Genomic DNA, 15,965 nt, shown 5'->3' with positions numbered 1-15,965 from the left:
AACTTATTATGGTTATTGTTTATCACTCTTTATAGTATGATATCGTTCTATTTAGTCAAGTTCTAGTGGTAGAACTCAGGACCTTTAAAGAATTAGTATAAATGGTTATATACTTCTTGAAAAGTTCGCGAAGGCAAATCACTACTATAGTAATAATCTTCGGTAATTCTAGTAAGTATTATTAGTAGTGCTGTGTTATATCTATCTAGTATTATCCTAACTCTTTTATAGATAGTGTAAAAAATGTTGAGTTTCTAATCAAAGCTGCTATTATCTATCCTACTATATCTCTGTTTCTTAGTATAAATCTTTAACATAGAGTTGATCTCTTTAGTGAAATCAGTCTTCAACTTCTTGGTTTCAAAGATAAATAGGCTAGTCTCTGGAGAAAACTGATTGGGAACGCCTAGAGTGTCCTCTGGCAAGGATTTGTCGCTTCCTTAGTCAGGATGACTACTTCTAGGGGCGGATGTATTGATTTTTGGTATAATCAGGCGGTCCGCTTATAGGGGCAGAGTACCTTATAAAGGCTGCTTCAATCTAGTATAGGTCGGGTTAAGGCGGTGTCTTAGTGCTCTAGTAATCATTGGCATCTTAAATTCCGTGAAGAAGCTTTCAATATCTTCGTCTGTCTATTCGTGGAACTCCTCTTGTTGGGCTATTGTGGATAGTAGGGTGTAAATTGCTATTCCTCGACCAAATCGTGGAACAAATACTCCATGCTGAAGTAGATTCGTCTATAATGCTGTTCGTCTTAGAGGTGCGACTTGCTTAAAGTGTTCTGGTTCCCAGTTTTCGAAAAGGTCGCAGTATGTTGCCTATAGGTTGTAATCTGATGTTCTGTTATCGAAATGCATGTTCTTTTCAATGTAGTCATTTATCTCTCGCTTTATGGCTGTCGCTAAATCGATTTCCCAATCATAGTCATCGTTGATTGATTAAGCTGATTCAGCGGCTAAAGGTGGTGCAGATATAGTGTAAAGTAGTATGGGTTTTTCAGAAATGTTAAGATGGTGTAGCAGTATATGAGATAGGTCACTTTTGGGTTTCCTGGATTTTGAATGCAGGGATATGCAAGGTTGGAGGGCGAGGATGAGGGGATTTAAGCGGTCAAGGATATGCAAGTAAGAGAAATAGGATGAGGGGATTTAGGCGGTCAGGGATATGCAAGTATGAGAAAAATGAAGGGATTTGAAAGGAATGGAGGAAAATGAGAGGGAAGTATGGTAGTGTTTTTCAGTGTTTTTCAGTGTTTTTGGACGTTCTTCATAGACCTTCGGGCTTCTATGAAGTAGGTTTCTTAGCAAGATGGTGCAATTATCGGCGATCGTTCAAGCCTCAAATTGTCACGATCTTCTCCTTCGACTGAGATATGGCAAGAACTTAGCGAATCTGGAAAAACAGCTTTTGAAGACTGTTCAACGCGCTCGAGCTTCGTAGATGCGTATTTCCTGATCTGTACGTCTACTGATCAGTGTCGGTTGATTAGGTTATTACCGAAGCAGACAGCTATTGATATCGTTTCTGTACGTATATAATAGGTGTATGCATATTGGGTAAAAGTGAAGTGTCATTCTAAAATGCTCAGATGAAAGAAGATATAGTAGCTGCCATGCCAAGATCACATGATCTTGGTATGTCAGCTGATATTCGTTCCAACAGTTGTAGAAACCTAGAAAGACTTAGATATCGTGGAATATCTAAGGAATATCCTATTCTTTGATAGCAGAAACCTAGTATTTATCCATTTACACGCTATTTCTAGATATAATAAACCCTAGGAATTCCACTTCTTCTTAGTAAAACATATATTTAGATAGCTTATAGAAAAGCTAGGTATTTAGGAGTCTCTTAAATATTACTCTAATATCCTAGGTATAAGATTATTGGTTAGTCGAAAAAACTAGGACATCATCGAGATATACTATATAAGTAATATCGAGTAGCCCCTAAAGGGTGGTATAGATATAGTTCTAAAAAGTTATAGGCGTATTAGTTAAGCTAAAAGGTATAACCATATATTCGAAGTAGCTATATCAGATATAAAAAATAGTTTTCTATTCCTCTCTTTATATAATCTAAACTCGATAGTAGGCATCCTTAACATCGATTTTAGAAAAGAACTTCATTCCTTATAATTGGTCGAGGATCTCAGAAATCAGGGGGAGAGGGTAGTAGTTTTTAACTAAGATCTGGTTAAGGCCCTAGTAGTCCACGCAAAGTCGTAGGGTGCCGTCTACTTTTAGGATAAAAAGAATAGGGGCGCCTATAAGGCTCTTAGATAATTAGATCCTTCTATTAGCGATGTTCTTATCTAAGTATAAGCGGAGTTCTCTAAGTTCTGTTTAAGAAAAAGGATAGATAGGTCCGAATAATAGAGCTATACCTTCTTAGAGCTTAATTATATGATCGGTTTCCTTAGTATATAGGAGGGTTTCAGCTTAGGAGTCGTCGAATACTATGGTAAGATCTTTAAATTTATTTAGGATTTATAATAGATCTTCTAGGGGTTCGTCGTCTCCTAGAATATAGATATCATTAAGAGTATTCTAGGCTATATATCGCATAATTATATATACCACTTTTTTGTTCCGGCAGAGCTTTATAAATCTATATAGAGTAATAAGCTCGAAACTCTATCTCTAATAGATAGCAAAGACCTATTAGTTCTGATATAAGATAAATATAATTCGCTTATCTTCGAGAGTGGTTTTCGATAGTAATATCGGGGGTTATGCCGGATCTCGTTTTACCATAATATATTCCCGCGTAAGACTTTAGGTAGTACCACAAGAATCTATCGCGATAATTAGGATATAGTATACCCTAAATATTAGAATAGGGAGGTTATTAAAAGTAGTAATAGTATAGGGCTTAAGTTTAGATTACTATAGACAAAGTTTTCGCGTAAGTACGAGGTCGATATAATCAATACTAGTATAAGAGTCGAAATTTACCCTAATAACTATTTTCCCTAATCAGGGGTCTAGTGATTCAATATTAATAAAAGATTTAAATATATTAGTTCCCCTAATAAATTAGGTAGGAGCTCCTAGAGTAGGGGTTTCAGGGGCTCCTATTAGTTTTCTAAGTCCTTGCTTATTTCTTCGTGAACTTAGATAGTATTGACCTAGGTCGATTATGTTTCTCCATCCTATTATTTCTTATAATAGTCCTTCGCGAAATATCCCTTTTAGTAGTAATAGAAATATTCCATATCTCGATTATAAGTAGGTTTTTCATTAGTAGAGGTTTTATTAGGCTGACTAGAGCAATCATGGTTCCTAGGGTCATTTTCTTTCCTAGAATCGCGGCTATTTTATTATAGGTCCTTTTAGTCTTAGGTATCTATCAGAACATGGATATTATAATCATATAATACCATAAACCCAGAACGGAACAAACAGACCCCCGAGTTATAGGGGAATAACTATATTAGGAACTTAAGTAGCTAGATAAATCAAACACATTTCACACCACTTTACACAACATATATACTAAGAATCTAGGACGAACCATACCCTTTTCTAGTATATATAGTATAACATATAAACCCTGTCCTTTCAACATAGTTGATCGACACTAATCAGTTGACGAGCTAAATCAGACTTAGAGGTTATATCACTAAGTTATTATAAAAAATCCTTAAAACCACGAAAACTCGTTATAATAATAAGCTAAATTCGATCGAAGAAAATACGATAAAACACTATTAAGAGCACGAATTAGCACCAGTAAGCCTATTCACTCTTCTAAAAACACAATTTTCAAGTTTGATTTAGAAAACTATACCCTAGTTTCTACCTTTCAACACCTCCTTTACGACTACTTCTCGAAGGACATTCGACTAAAATTTTTCCTTTTCGCATTAGAAAAACTAGGGATACTCAAAAACCCCTACATAACAATTTGCTTTTGTGCTGAGGTAGCTGATTCTGGCGTCAGAAGCGGCCGAAACTGGCCTCCTCGGCACAACCCTTTCATACACGCACCTTCCCACTCTGAACACACACACACACACCATACCTCTGCCTTTTGTAATACCGCGTATCGATTACCATTCGGGAGCGTGGTCTTCAGCTCACCCGTCCTTACCCCCCCCCCCCCCCCCCGCCTCAGCCTTCTTGCGTTCTAGAGCATCTCCACCCTCTTCGTCCCCAACTCTTCCATTCTGCGAGAGCGCAAAATCAGTATCTATTTTTGGTGCAAGCCCTTATTTGTCGGATAACAGTGAATTATTTAAAACCGCCGACTTTCCCTTTCCTGTAGATCTGTTCCCCGGCTTCACAATTTACTCCTACCTAGACCTTTCTTTTCAGCGATATTATCTCGTCATCCCTATCTCCTGTTTACTATTGAGTTTATAACGCATCTCAATATGCGTCTACCCCGTCCATGCTCACCTTTGGAGGATGAACCTTTTGATATGGACAGTGACTCATCGGAGAAGTCTTTTCGACCTGGCTCAGATTCCTCTAGTGGGTCGGAATCAGAAGCAGACCCAGCCACGATGCATCCAATGTCACTCGAAACCCCACGCCTTTCCTTGAATTGTCACCAGTCTAAGCGCCGCCAGAGTCTCAGCACTCCGGAAGACTATAGCGACGATCCAGATGATGACACTGATGAAGATATACAAGATGTCCCTCTGGATTACGGGCGTTCAGAAAAAACGAAGGCCCGAGGGGACCGGATTGAGCGGCGATGGCAAAAGTAAGTAAGCAATCGAATTATTGATACAAATAAACATTATCTAACATATGGTATAGATATTGTAGAGTCAAAGCTAGCGAAGTGGACGCACTACAAAAATGGAACGACCCAATTGAGGCTATTCGTCTCCTTGAGCCGAATGATGCCCATCGATTTCTCAACTACTGCCTGAAATTGACGACTGGTCAAGACCGTCGTCGTCTAAAAGGTATCAAGAAAGCGAGCGCTCTCATTGCTGAATGGAAATCTTTTCGAGGCTTTTATCGGAGGAAAACGCGAACCAGTATTACACCAGAGCATAGTGAGGAAATTAATGCTGTGAGTTTCCTAGCATACCCGAAAGCTCCGAGCTGACATGGCCTAGGGAATTCGGAAACTCATAGATAAATATAATCTCGATCGGCTTGATCGAGAGAAGATACCGGTATATGTTCAAGATCTCACTGAATTCAATGAGACTGTGCTTCGGACTTCAGAGAAGCGGTTCCATTATGGATACGAGCGCATCCAAATTTGTCTTTTTACAATGCTTGGAATATTCACAGTGAACCGCCTTAGCGCTCTCCTCGCGCTTCAATTTAAGCATTTACAATTTTCAATCCAGAAAGATCCTGATGGGGGCCCTCCCGTTCTCTTGGTGGAGATTAAATCTGAACACACCAAGAAATTCCTAGGCACATCACAAATGTATGTCTTAATCCTACTATTGCATACCTTACTTTGTTGAGAAAGACTAATACTAATATTCGCCTAGGAACAACTTCCCTCTTCCTGAAATCATTGATGATCCCACACTCATTTTCAGTCCTCATGTATTCATATTCGGTATCTTGTTTTGGCTGCAAGCTTCGAGTTTCCTGGTCTTGACTCGATGGAACAACTTCGACAGCTCTTTATTCAAAATGGCCGCCAGCAGATGGAACTACCTCTGAAGACTGAAGTTGAAAACAGCTATGTCTTCTGTAAGACTAATATAGTGAATGGAGAGGCAGTTCTTCAGTGGGATAAGCCAATGACTGAAGGCGTTATGTCTGGGCGGTTAAAAACTCTCGGCGAAATTCATGGATGGCTCCACTCGATGTTTGCGCACCGTTTTCGTTATGGCGGAGGAAAGATGCTGAACGAGAACGATACAGTTAGTGAAGCACAGCAGAATTTGATTATGAAGCACGCCAATATCCAGACTTTTCTTAACCATTATCTCCCACGAAACATCGATACGGATATGCAGAATGTTATGAATGGCCGCGCATCTAACAAGAATATGATGCGTGCGATTACCCGGATGAGCAGATGGATCGATAGAAGACGACCCCGCCACCTGACTGTGGAGCAACGAGCGTCTCTTCGTGAGCACCCAGACTATATGGAAGCCACACGCAAAATGAATGACCAAGCAAAGCTTTGTGTGGGGACCGCTAGTGACAAAATGCAGGCACGTTTGGAAGAATTGACACGCGAAAGGGCCAACACATTGAGTCGGCTAGGAAGGGCCTTGCAAAAGAAGACAAGGACAGAGTTTGACCGGAAACAAGCAATCATCGATATCGGAAATCAGCTTTCTGGAGCTTCAATTGAAAAAAAGGAGGCGAAAGAGGCTCAAAAGACAGAAGACGCAATGCTGCCAGAGCAGATAGAACTTGTCGGAAAACTTTTCACATGGCCAATCAACCCTTCCTTAGAGGCAGAGTGCCAACGCCGGAACACCGCTGTAGCAGCGATATCACAATACTGTCCTACCCTTGAAGGCGGGCCTCTACGCGGCCGGCGAAAACGGAGAGCCCCAAGTGATGGTTTTGACAAAGAAGTCGCTGTGGTAAAGCGCCCGTCTGGAACGAAATGTGAGTCTTCTGTGCCTTGTCACAGAGTGACTCTCTTAGAAGAGGCCGAAGAGCATATCAGGACAGCAAAAACGCCGCAGCGCTGCTTCCAATGCTATGGTAATACCCTGCTTCCCATACATCGTCGCACGCAGGAATGGAGCGCATACAAATCGACTCTGCGACATTTCCGGGAAAGGCATTTGAAGGATCGGCATTGCAATATGTGCAACGAAGATCTCTTACATGAGATGCATCTTCGGAGACATGCTCAGGATGTCCACCGTCTTTGTACACAACGACCGGGCTATGGTGAGGTGAAGTAGTTTGGTTGATTGATGCCGCGCCTAAATCATCAGCTTATAGGAGTTGCCAGTATTTAGTATAGAATGGAAATTGTAAAATACTCATTTTTAAATAACTAGCATACATAATGTAATAAAGAAGAAGAAAATAGATTGATCAAGTATACATATTGAAAATCTGACATATACCACTTATCACCCGAGATATTCATCGCATGGTGGTGACATCTGTGACTTTCCGGGTCCTCTGTAAGTCTTGGTCTGTAATCAGACTTGGGACTGGATAGTAGGAGCCCTATGGAGTCAGTTTATATCAAATACTGTAAGATAAGGTAACGCACTAATTTTGAAGCAATGAAAGCCCAGAAACCCGAAGCATCTGCAGACAAAATATGTACCTGGCCCGTCTCCCGGATGCGAATGCCTACGCATACATCTGCATCACACATTTTGCTATACTCGCAAGCTTTTCTCATTAGACTGGTTTTACGACGACATTGCTTTTGGCGAACCAGCTTTCTTTTTGAGGAAGAGTGACCAGACCGAGCAATTTTCAAAGAAGTCATTACGAGTAGTTCCCCTGCCTGAGTATTATGAATTTATGAGACTCAAAAAAAACATAGGTAATAGACGAAGAGAACGATTGATCTTTAAGGTACACAAAAGTAGACCGAAGACCATGCACAGAAAGTTGCGGTATTCTAGTTCGAGGGTGAGTATGTGAAACAACACTGCGGTCCCAAAACAGGCGCGGTAAGCTTTTTTGCTATACTAACAAATTTTGCTTGGAATTCAGAATCCTTCAAGGTAGAGCACCATTTCTAGTTTTACACATTTTCTTACCAACAGAATCTTGAAGGAGGCTAGGCTAAACACAGGTAAACGGTCCCACAGCGCCGGGTGAGCCAGGTGAGATCGGATGAGATTGGATGAGATTAATTTCTCATGAAACAGTGCTGCCTTCGCATCTGCACATAGCCACATTGTAAAGCTAGCTAATGCATGGTTACTGCATATTTTGTTGGATTCTGAAAGACTATTTGGTAGTGTTGGAAAAGAGGCAAGTTTTCCCCCATTTTCGACTGCAACGAAGTCTCTGCCTATCCGCATATGGAATTACATTATTCCGAAGCCGAGGGATTCCCCGATATTCCTGCACGACTTAATCAACTTGAATTATGCAATGTTCGTATAATGCATCAGGTAAATTAACTCTACTACTTTCCCCACTTTCTCTCTTTTTATTTGATATCAATGTTTATTGTCCAAAGTTATTTATTCCCTCAAAGTTGAAGTGACAAATTGACAGTGACATTTAGATCACGTGACTGGGCTTATAGTCAGCGACCCGTTGGTTGTCACTGATCCCACATTCACTGATCAACATCAAATTCGGAATGCCATTGACTATTTGGGCTCTAAAAATACGGGGGCTTTCGATATGCTTCACTATTGGGAATTGGATATGGTCTTGTATATCTTCGCTACCGCGTCTGATCAATCGGTCTCCTGTTAGAGATGTCGAAACGGCCTCATCTCCTTGTTCAAAGTCAGTTGATGAGTATTCGAATGATATCGAAACCAATGAGCGGTATTCCAACTCGAGGAATGCCCAAGGCGAATTTATCTCAGGAGGCATTACAGGAATTGTGGAGCTCCTTGATGACGGGACTGTGCTCAAGGCACCATATCCAGGTCGTGAGATCGAGAACCACATCATAGACATCGCCAAAGAAGCCGACATCTATCGGCGTATTGGTCCGCATAACAGGCTTGTTCGGATGATAAGTCATTCCCGGGAAGGTCTAGTGCTTGAATACATGAAAAACGGTGACCTCAAGACATATCTTCAGGCTCACGACTCAATATCGACAAGCCTCAGATTGAAGTGGGCATCTCAGATCGCAGAGGCTGTTGGCATCTTACATAGTAACGGGGTTATCCATTGCGATATCAAACCACGAAATTTTCTTTTGGATCCCGCTTTCGATATCAAGATTATTGACTTCTCTGGTTCTTCGCTGGATGGTTCAAAGCCGGCCTCTGGTGAAGGAACGCGATTTTTTCTTCCACGCTATTGGCAAGAACATCCTACGGTGGCTACGGATCTTTTCGCATTAGGGTCAACTCTTTACGAAATTTCGACAGGCACAAGCCCGTATGAGGAGATCCCTAGTGATGAGGTTGAAAGACTTTTTCTTCAGAAAGAGTTCCCTGATATTTCTGGTTTGTTATGTGGACAAATCATCCAACAATGCTGGCTATCTCAAGTTGATTCAGCCGCGGAGGTGCAAACTGCCATCCAGTCTATTATCTCTCTTGCATAGTCAACGTCGACTAAATCCTTCGTCTCGATGGTCTGGACACTGCTCAGGATATGTTGATTGGCCCAGTGGTTGATCTTTCGGGCTAGGGCAGTCCACACCGCCATCTATCGCCTTTTTACATCTGGAAAGTGTCCTCGAAGTTTTGTCGCATGCTGTCGGGCAACCACGATAGTGTGTTTTGGATACAAGGATGATGCACATACTAAAGAATTTAGATTCTTAGTCATCTGGAATATGCTCAATTTATAAGATAATCAATACCTCTAAATGATCTGCAAAATCAAAAGACAGAAGATGGAGATGGACGGTTTGTATAAGGACAAATTAATGTGCGAATTATAGAGCCAGAATGTCTCTGTTTCGAGCTTTAGGCTTTAGAGAAGTAATGTCAGATGTGGGTCGGCAGTAGGTCAGCAGTTATTAAATAGTAGAGGATCGGTGCAGCAATATATGGCTCGTGTTTAAGGGAGGGGAAGTGCTTATGATGCTTGCAATTAGAGCTAACTCGTGACGCGGTAGCGGCTAATCCCTGCATCGTAGCTGCAAGTTGCTAGGCTTAGCCACCTTCCATCATGTCTCCCGCCCTTCGTGTGACGCTATCAATGTTTTCTAAGGTGACAAAGTAGGAGTGACTGGGTGTTTGACTCGTAAGCTTAGACCAAGTCGAAAAGCGCCAAACTAATTTGATGCCATTTTTAGGGCCACCATCTGAGCGGCAGTAAAAATCCTGATCAGGTCGATAAGTGGGAGATAACCTTTCGTGGTAAATCCTGGTGGTAATGATAATGTCAGGCAGGGAACAATCCTTCCCCATCTTCTACAGTAGCCCTTAGATGCCTTGATTGCACAGATACCTCACCTCAAAACATAATCAGAAAGTTCTAATTATCGATATCGCATGATCTTTACCGCTACCGCTATATAAATAACTTTTTCTGAATTACCCGGTGCGGTTATAGTATGCTTTACATGTGGACCCAGTCTATATAATAGTAAGAGCTTACTTATCCACAGAATCTTTTCATAAAATATTGTTTATCTAGCAGTTGGAATATAACTCCATCGGAAAATATACTAAGGTGGCTAAATTCGGTCTGAGTCTGCGAGGTGGGGTTAGTCGAAAATCCATCATAATTTGTCATTTTCGATTTGGGATATTACTGACTTGATAATTGGTTATTCCTTATTGAGTCGCTACACCAAAGATAAGCCTACAAGTCTTAACCATGGTCCGTGGATATTTGCCAGGTCATACAGCAGTTCTTTCGCTTTTCATGATACGCTACTAGCATAGGTTACCCACAACACGCCCGTGCTTGACAACCATATTTTATCTACTCTATTATATTTACGTCTACTCTCCAGGGCTTACGCGTTTATTTAAAATCGAAATTGATTATCTCTCAAAAGATAAACTCATACGATGGCCGGGATTCATTCGTCACCTCGTGAGGTCCTACCTTCCCGTATGAATGCGCCCGATAGCAAGGGTGTTCTGCTACATACTCGTACAAGAATGGCCGGAAATCAAGTTATGAAAGTTGAAGACTGAAGATTCATTCTCTCCGTGGTAAGAATGCTTCAATAAGCAAACAGAGGGTATACAAAAAACTCAAGCGTGGCTTTCGGGAAGCCCAAAATGCAATAGAGCTCAAAAAATGGTTCTACCCCACTTTAATCCCTGATGCTTATTAGTATTCAGATTCTATATTATATCTAATCAAGAGACTACCGATGTATGTTTCTATCTTCTAAGGGTTGTTAAAGTCGCTGATACACACTACATTAAGCACTTTTAGGAAAAATACGACAAATTAATGTGTCTTAAGATAGCACTCAATCTTAAGAAAATGAGTGATGGGTTATTTGTCTAGCGCTCCTTTTAGATTACAATCCAGGCATTGGTGATGCTGTCTTCGCATCAGAGCTCAGCTATCTCCGTACATTTAGTAAAGCTAATGTAGAGTGCTGCCTTGGCATCTTTGAGATTGAAATCTGCGAGAAACGAAGTTGTTGAATGAGCAGCACAGGTATTTACCGTCCTACTTGCAAGAGAAATCAACACGATTAAGGAAACAATATTTTAAGATTTGGATACAATTCGGATCGATAATAGCCAGAAAATCAAAGTTTTGGTCTCATTAATGCTTCGAAATACAGACAGAGGAGGCAACTGTTACTATTAGCTCGATTATGAGTCAAGTGACTATGCAAACAGTCCAAACACCCAAGTTAGCCATTTTTTGACATTATTTCAAATGTTATCACGTGAAATTCGGGCACCATCATGTGACAAACAGTCTTGCAGAAATGGCGCTACTGGTTGCAATGGGCACCCATAATTTATACCCCGCTGACTCTTTTTCCGAACCCCACTACATTCGATTCTTGCTTACCACGTATATTTCTCTGTATCGCCGACTAGGAATCTACTGCGACAGGAGCTTGCGCCTTAATACGCTTTGGCTACGCATAAAGCTCTTCCTCATTCTTCGTAGGTAAGGAAGCTCTGTTATTTCATTCTGGACAACGTGATAGTTAGACGAAAGTTGACATCTTAACTGGTTTTTCTTGAGTCTTCTAGCTCTATGGATCATCTTGCCAATTTTCTTATCGATGCGCAGTGGCAGCAAACGGGCCAGAATACCTTCTTTTGTGATGACCCTCAATTGGAACATATTTGGATTAAAGTGGCTGGGCAACTTCCTTCTCAGTTAAGGGGGTGTGGATTGCAGGTGTGGAAAATTACGGGCACAACGAAGATGGTAGAGCTGATGGGTCTGATTAAGCCCGTCTCCGGTAATGGCATCATTGTAGGGGGACAAACTCTTACACCAGAATCACAACCGGTATTATTTGAAAAAGAGGTGACTTTAAGTGGCTCGCTCTCTTTCATTCTGGCCATTCCGAAGCCCCTGAAGCCCTTGAGCCCTCCGAATCTACTCAACTCAACATAATCTTACTTCTTCAATTGTCAGAATTTAGGGGAAGGAGGATGAGAGTAGATTTCAAATTGAAGTATCCAGACATTTTGCCAAGCCAAATCACGCGCCTACTATGTTACCAATTGGAATTGTGCTGGAAAGCTCATTCTCAAGCTGAAAAATACTTGGTGTGCTTGCTTCTCTATTATCGTTGGTTGTGAATTGTATGTGGCTTGTGGGTGCAAATGGTGCGGAGTTAAAGAGAGGAAAGTTGGAAGAAACCATTACATCCGCAGGATCAGGGTATGTCAGATCTTCGGTGTTAATTGATGTAGGCAAGAAATATGATGCAGGCAAGAAATGCTGTGGTAACGTGAAAGAGGATGGGAAGACTGTATCGGGATGCGTGGTCATATCTGTATTTGGCTCGGATTGACTCAACGGGTGCGAGTTTTGTGTGCTTTGATGGTTCTGATCCCCGTTGATTGTGGTGTGCCTGATTTGGCTGACTAAAGGAAAGTTCGACGGTTGTTGCCATATACATGAATTGTAGTCGGCTGTATCACGTTGTGTATCCCGTAAATTGAGTCCTTGGAAGGGGCTCGTTGTATGATGAGACCGATATGAGGACGCTTCATTCAAACTCTGATCAGACTTATGGCTAGAGCGAAACATCAAGTCATGATTGGTGGTTACCATGCTAGCATGGGGTTCGTCCACATTGATATGAGGCTCTCTAACTCTTGGGGGAGCAAGGCTTGGCCAAGATTCTTGAACGCTATTCAAACTTGTCAGGTCGTGATTGTTCGATGAACTAAACATTAATTGTTCAAAAGGTGGAAGAAGATTTGGTGGGTCAGTAGGATTCGCTGATGGTTCCAAAGGCTGGTTTGTGAGGGCTGGAACCCTGGCGTGATGTCCATGAATTGACCTTTGAAAATACAAGCTTTCGGCCGTATTATCACTTGATTGAATTTCTTGGGCGCGTTGTATATTTTCCGCCGGTGTTCTGTGGTCTGAGGAAGTAGCGCTGGTTATCCGTCGACGTTTCTTCCCTCGACAAGATTCTTGCCAATGTATCTGGTGCTGTTGCCACATTCGAATTGATTCTAGCAGAAAAGTTAGCGTGGATAGGGGTAACAAGATAATAAAGCTTAATTACCATCATATAGAGCTTGATATTGGATAAGCCAGTTTGTTCTTTCTCTCGCTACCTTATTCCAAGAGGTACGCTCAAATAAACCCTTCAGATTGGGGTAAAGCTTATATTTCACCGAACGAAAAGGCCCATATGTGAATATGAAAATCGAAGAGCTGCCGGCAGCGCCATACATTTTCTCAAAGACAAGAAGTCTTATTCCCTGCTTGATTCCGTGTAATGTAGTGTTTTTGTCCTTGAATAGGGGAGCGTGGGCCTCGATGAATTTTTTGATATAGCCTTGGTGATCATTTGAACTTGCGGGATCTTCAGAAAGTTCGGTGATTCGGGATGTGCTAAACGTTTTTTTTTCCCATTTGTCGTACTCAACAGCCAGTGATCTCTGACTTAACCCTCGACGTAGCTTCGCTCGAAACCTTATATCAAGAGTTGACTTCGAATGACAGGAAAGACGAAGGTCAACAACACGAGGGTCTTCTCCGTACCAATCCGAATTATCATTTTCTAAAAAATCACGAATAGGAAATGACAAGAAATCCAGAATATCGTTTGATTTCTCATGAGACAAAGCTGAGAGAACCTTCTGAATCATGTGGTTAACCTGATGCTCAGAGTTTTCAGGTTGGGTGCTGTTATGCTCAGAATTTTCGGGTTGGGTGTCATTTTCTAGATTAGAAGAAGCCAAATTTGATGAATTGCTAGAAGAAAGCTGAATACTGGTTTGGATAGCCCGTGTTGCTTCGACCTTTTCCTGAAGGATGCATAAAGCGTCTTCCAGCTTGCTCATGTGAGGAAGCAGCTCCTGAATATTGATAAATGATAAAGCTGAGAATACATCCGCTGCCTTCAAGACCGCTTTAATATTGGGCATTGTCGACCAAACTCCTATGATTTATCTATTGATCTTGGATGGAGTATTCACGATGGAAGGAAGAGCTGAGAAGAATAGAGATTTGAGAAGAAAGGAGTGAGCTGAAAAGAAGGAAAGGCGAAAAAGACGGGAGGTGAGAAAGGGGCGAGGTAAGCTGATCCAGCCCTAGTTCTCATGATATGGAGCGGGGAATCCGCCGGGTCATCACATAATCCCTGTCACTCTGGCACAAATTTTGATTTTGTGCCGGAGCGACAGGGATTTTCCTGCAGCCAGCTGTGCACCACATACTTCTCATCGATTGGGTGTAAAATAAATTACGTACTTGACTCATCTCTCGGGCTCCTATAATTCAATCCTAATTTATCCAGACAATGCGCATCTTGTTCACTTGTTGTGGATCTACGGACGACATCCAACTCGATATTCGAAGGCAAGGTCTCAAAGATATGGTTGTTTGTATCATCAAATTTGACAATCTTTGCATTCATCATCAACCACAAGATAAATACGGCAGAACTCAAATTACAATCCAGTGGACCTGGTAGTATTAGAGACTGGCAAATCACGAGTTCAAACTGAGTATGGGCTAGGATATTATTCCTCTAGGCGGCTCCGATTGTTTTACAGTAACCAGGAAAAAGTCTCGAACAAAAACAAGGCGTTTATTACAAGAACCTTGCCTCCATGTACAATTAGGAGTTTTAAAGACTAAGTTTCTATCGGGAGTCCTAGGATATGAGATAAATGAGGTTTGGGACGGGTGGTATAATGACAACCTTCGAGCTATCCATAATGATTTTCATTCAAAGTAATGGATTCCTGTGTTCATTTCAAATCTTACAATCAAAATGACAGTATTAAGCGTCTAAGTTCAATTTCTAGTAACAGTATATGATAGGTCAGCCGATCACCTAGCAAGAGATGATCAGAGGTTTTTTTATCAGTGGGAGCGGCAAATCACATAGAAGAATTATGCTCTGATTACGTCTATCATTTAGTGACGTATGAAAAACATAATTTACAATCATATAGTCTTCTCTTAAATAAGATTCCAGGCTAATCTATAGCTCGCGGGCGGAATCTACGTAATATTTGCAGTAAGTGACCAGAGAAGCCCTAAGCTGATAATATCTTTAGATGATATGACGGGAGGTTATTTTATGAGTATTCCAAGAAAGATAGATGCTTTTAATTTTTGAATGGCTATTCTTTACAAGAATCTACTAGCTTGTCATTGTGATATCTGCTCTTCCTAGCTATGATGCCAATAAGGGTGAAAAAGACTTGAGGTACGTAAGATCTACGCTCTCCATAAATGAAAGATTCGCTACCACTTTCAAATCTTCTAGGCAGGAAAAATATTCAGGGAGAGAAAAATATACCGTGATAATGTTGAGAAATATTTGGAGTTACTTGAAGTCAAGTCTAGTCTGCCTAACGGGACAGGACACGGATGACTGTAAGATAACAGGAATATGAATCAAGAGGCTTTCTGCTAACCAGACGGTAATGGCAGTAACCAGTTTTGAAGTTCCTGACCAATTCAGCTTATATGCCAATCCCGAGCTTCAAGATCAAGACAATATTCCTCTGCCTGATCGTCCTCATCCCATCCTATCGTCTTCAATTTCAAACCCCCCAGGTGCCCTGTCTCCTCCACAAACCCAACTCCAGCCGTCTCAGCGAGGCCATAATAACGAAGCGTTAATATCGGATACGAGAGTCATCTTCCTTCCTTCGCCACTTTTTCCTTCTCATATTCGGAATGGAATCGTTCTTTTGGGCTCCACGTAGGTTTCTATTCCTGGGCTATTTATCGAACTTATTCTGAATTTTTTAGACA

The 15,965-nt window shown here is 41.3% G+C and overlaps 4 protein-coding genes across 4 annotated transcripts; 2 read left to right on the top strand and 2 right to left on the bottom strand.

The window, feature by feature from the left end:
- Positions 1-4,378: 4,378 nt before the first annotated feature.
- Positions 4,379-6,859, top strand: N7495_001986 (DUF3435 domain-containing protein; the record flags this gene model as incomplete). Its single annotated transcript, XM_057204656.1, has 5 exons — positions 4,379-4,713; positions 4,770-5,031; positions 5,078-5,400; positions 5,468-5,525; positions 5,567-6,859. The coding sequence occupies 5 exons, from the start codon at positions 4,379-4,381 to the stop codon at positions 6,857-6,859; spliced, it is 2,271 nt and encodes a 756-aa protein (XP_057065263.1).
- Positions 6,860-7,046: 187 nt separating this feature from the next.
- On the bottom strand, positions 7,047-7,287 carry N7495_001985 (uncharacterized protein; the record flags this gene model as incomplete). The annotated part of the gene is made up of 2 exons (XM_057204655.1): positions 7,047-7,133; positions 7,180-7,287. 2 exons carry the CDS (start codon positions 7,285-7,287, stop codon positions 7,047-7,049), a joined length of 195 nt encoding a protein of 64 aa, XP_057065262.1.
- Positions 7,288-8,235: 948 nt separating this feature from the next.
- Positions 8,236-9,165, top strand: N7495_001984 (serine/threonine protein kinase; the record flags this gene model as incomplete). Its single annotated transcript, XM_057204654.1, has 1 exon — positions 8,236-9,165. One exon carries the CDS (start codon positions 8,236-8,238, stop codon positions 9,163-9,165), a length of 930 nt encoding a protein of 309 aa, XP_057065261.1.
- Positions 9,166-13,243: 4,078 nt separating this feature from the next.
- N7495_001983 (uncharacterized protein) lies at positions 13,244-14,119 on the bottom strand (the record flags this gene model as incomplete). Its single annotated transcript, XM_057204653.1, has 1 exon — positions 13,244-14,119. The coding sequence occupies one exon, from the start codon at positions 14,117-14,119 to the stop codon at positions 13,244-13,246; it is 876 nt and encodes a 291-aa protein (XP_057065260.1).
- Between the last annotated feature and the right edge of the window lie 1,846 nt (positions 14,120-15,965).

This window comes from Penicillium taxi (genome assembly GCF_028828555.1).
Source record: "Penicillium taxi strain IBT 34144 chromosome Unknown utg000002l_segment0_segment0, whole genome shotgun sequence".
Lineage (NCBI taxonomy): Eukaryota > Fungi > Ascomycota > Eurotiomycetes > Eurotiales > Aspergillaceae > Penicillium > Penicillium taxi.
The sequence above is the reverse complement of the archived record's forward strand: the minus strand, read 5'-3'. Positions and strand labels throughout refer to the sequence as shown.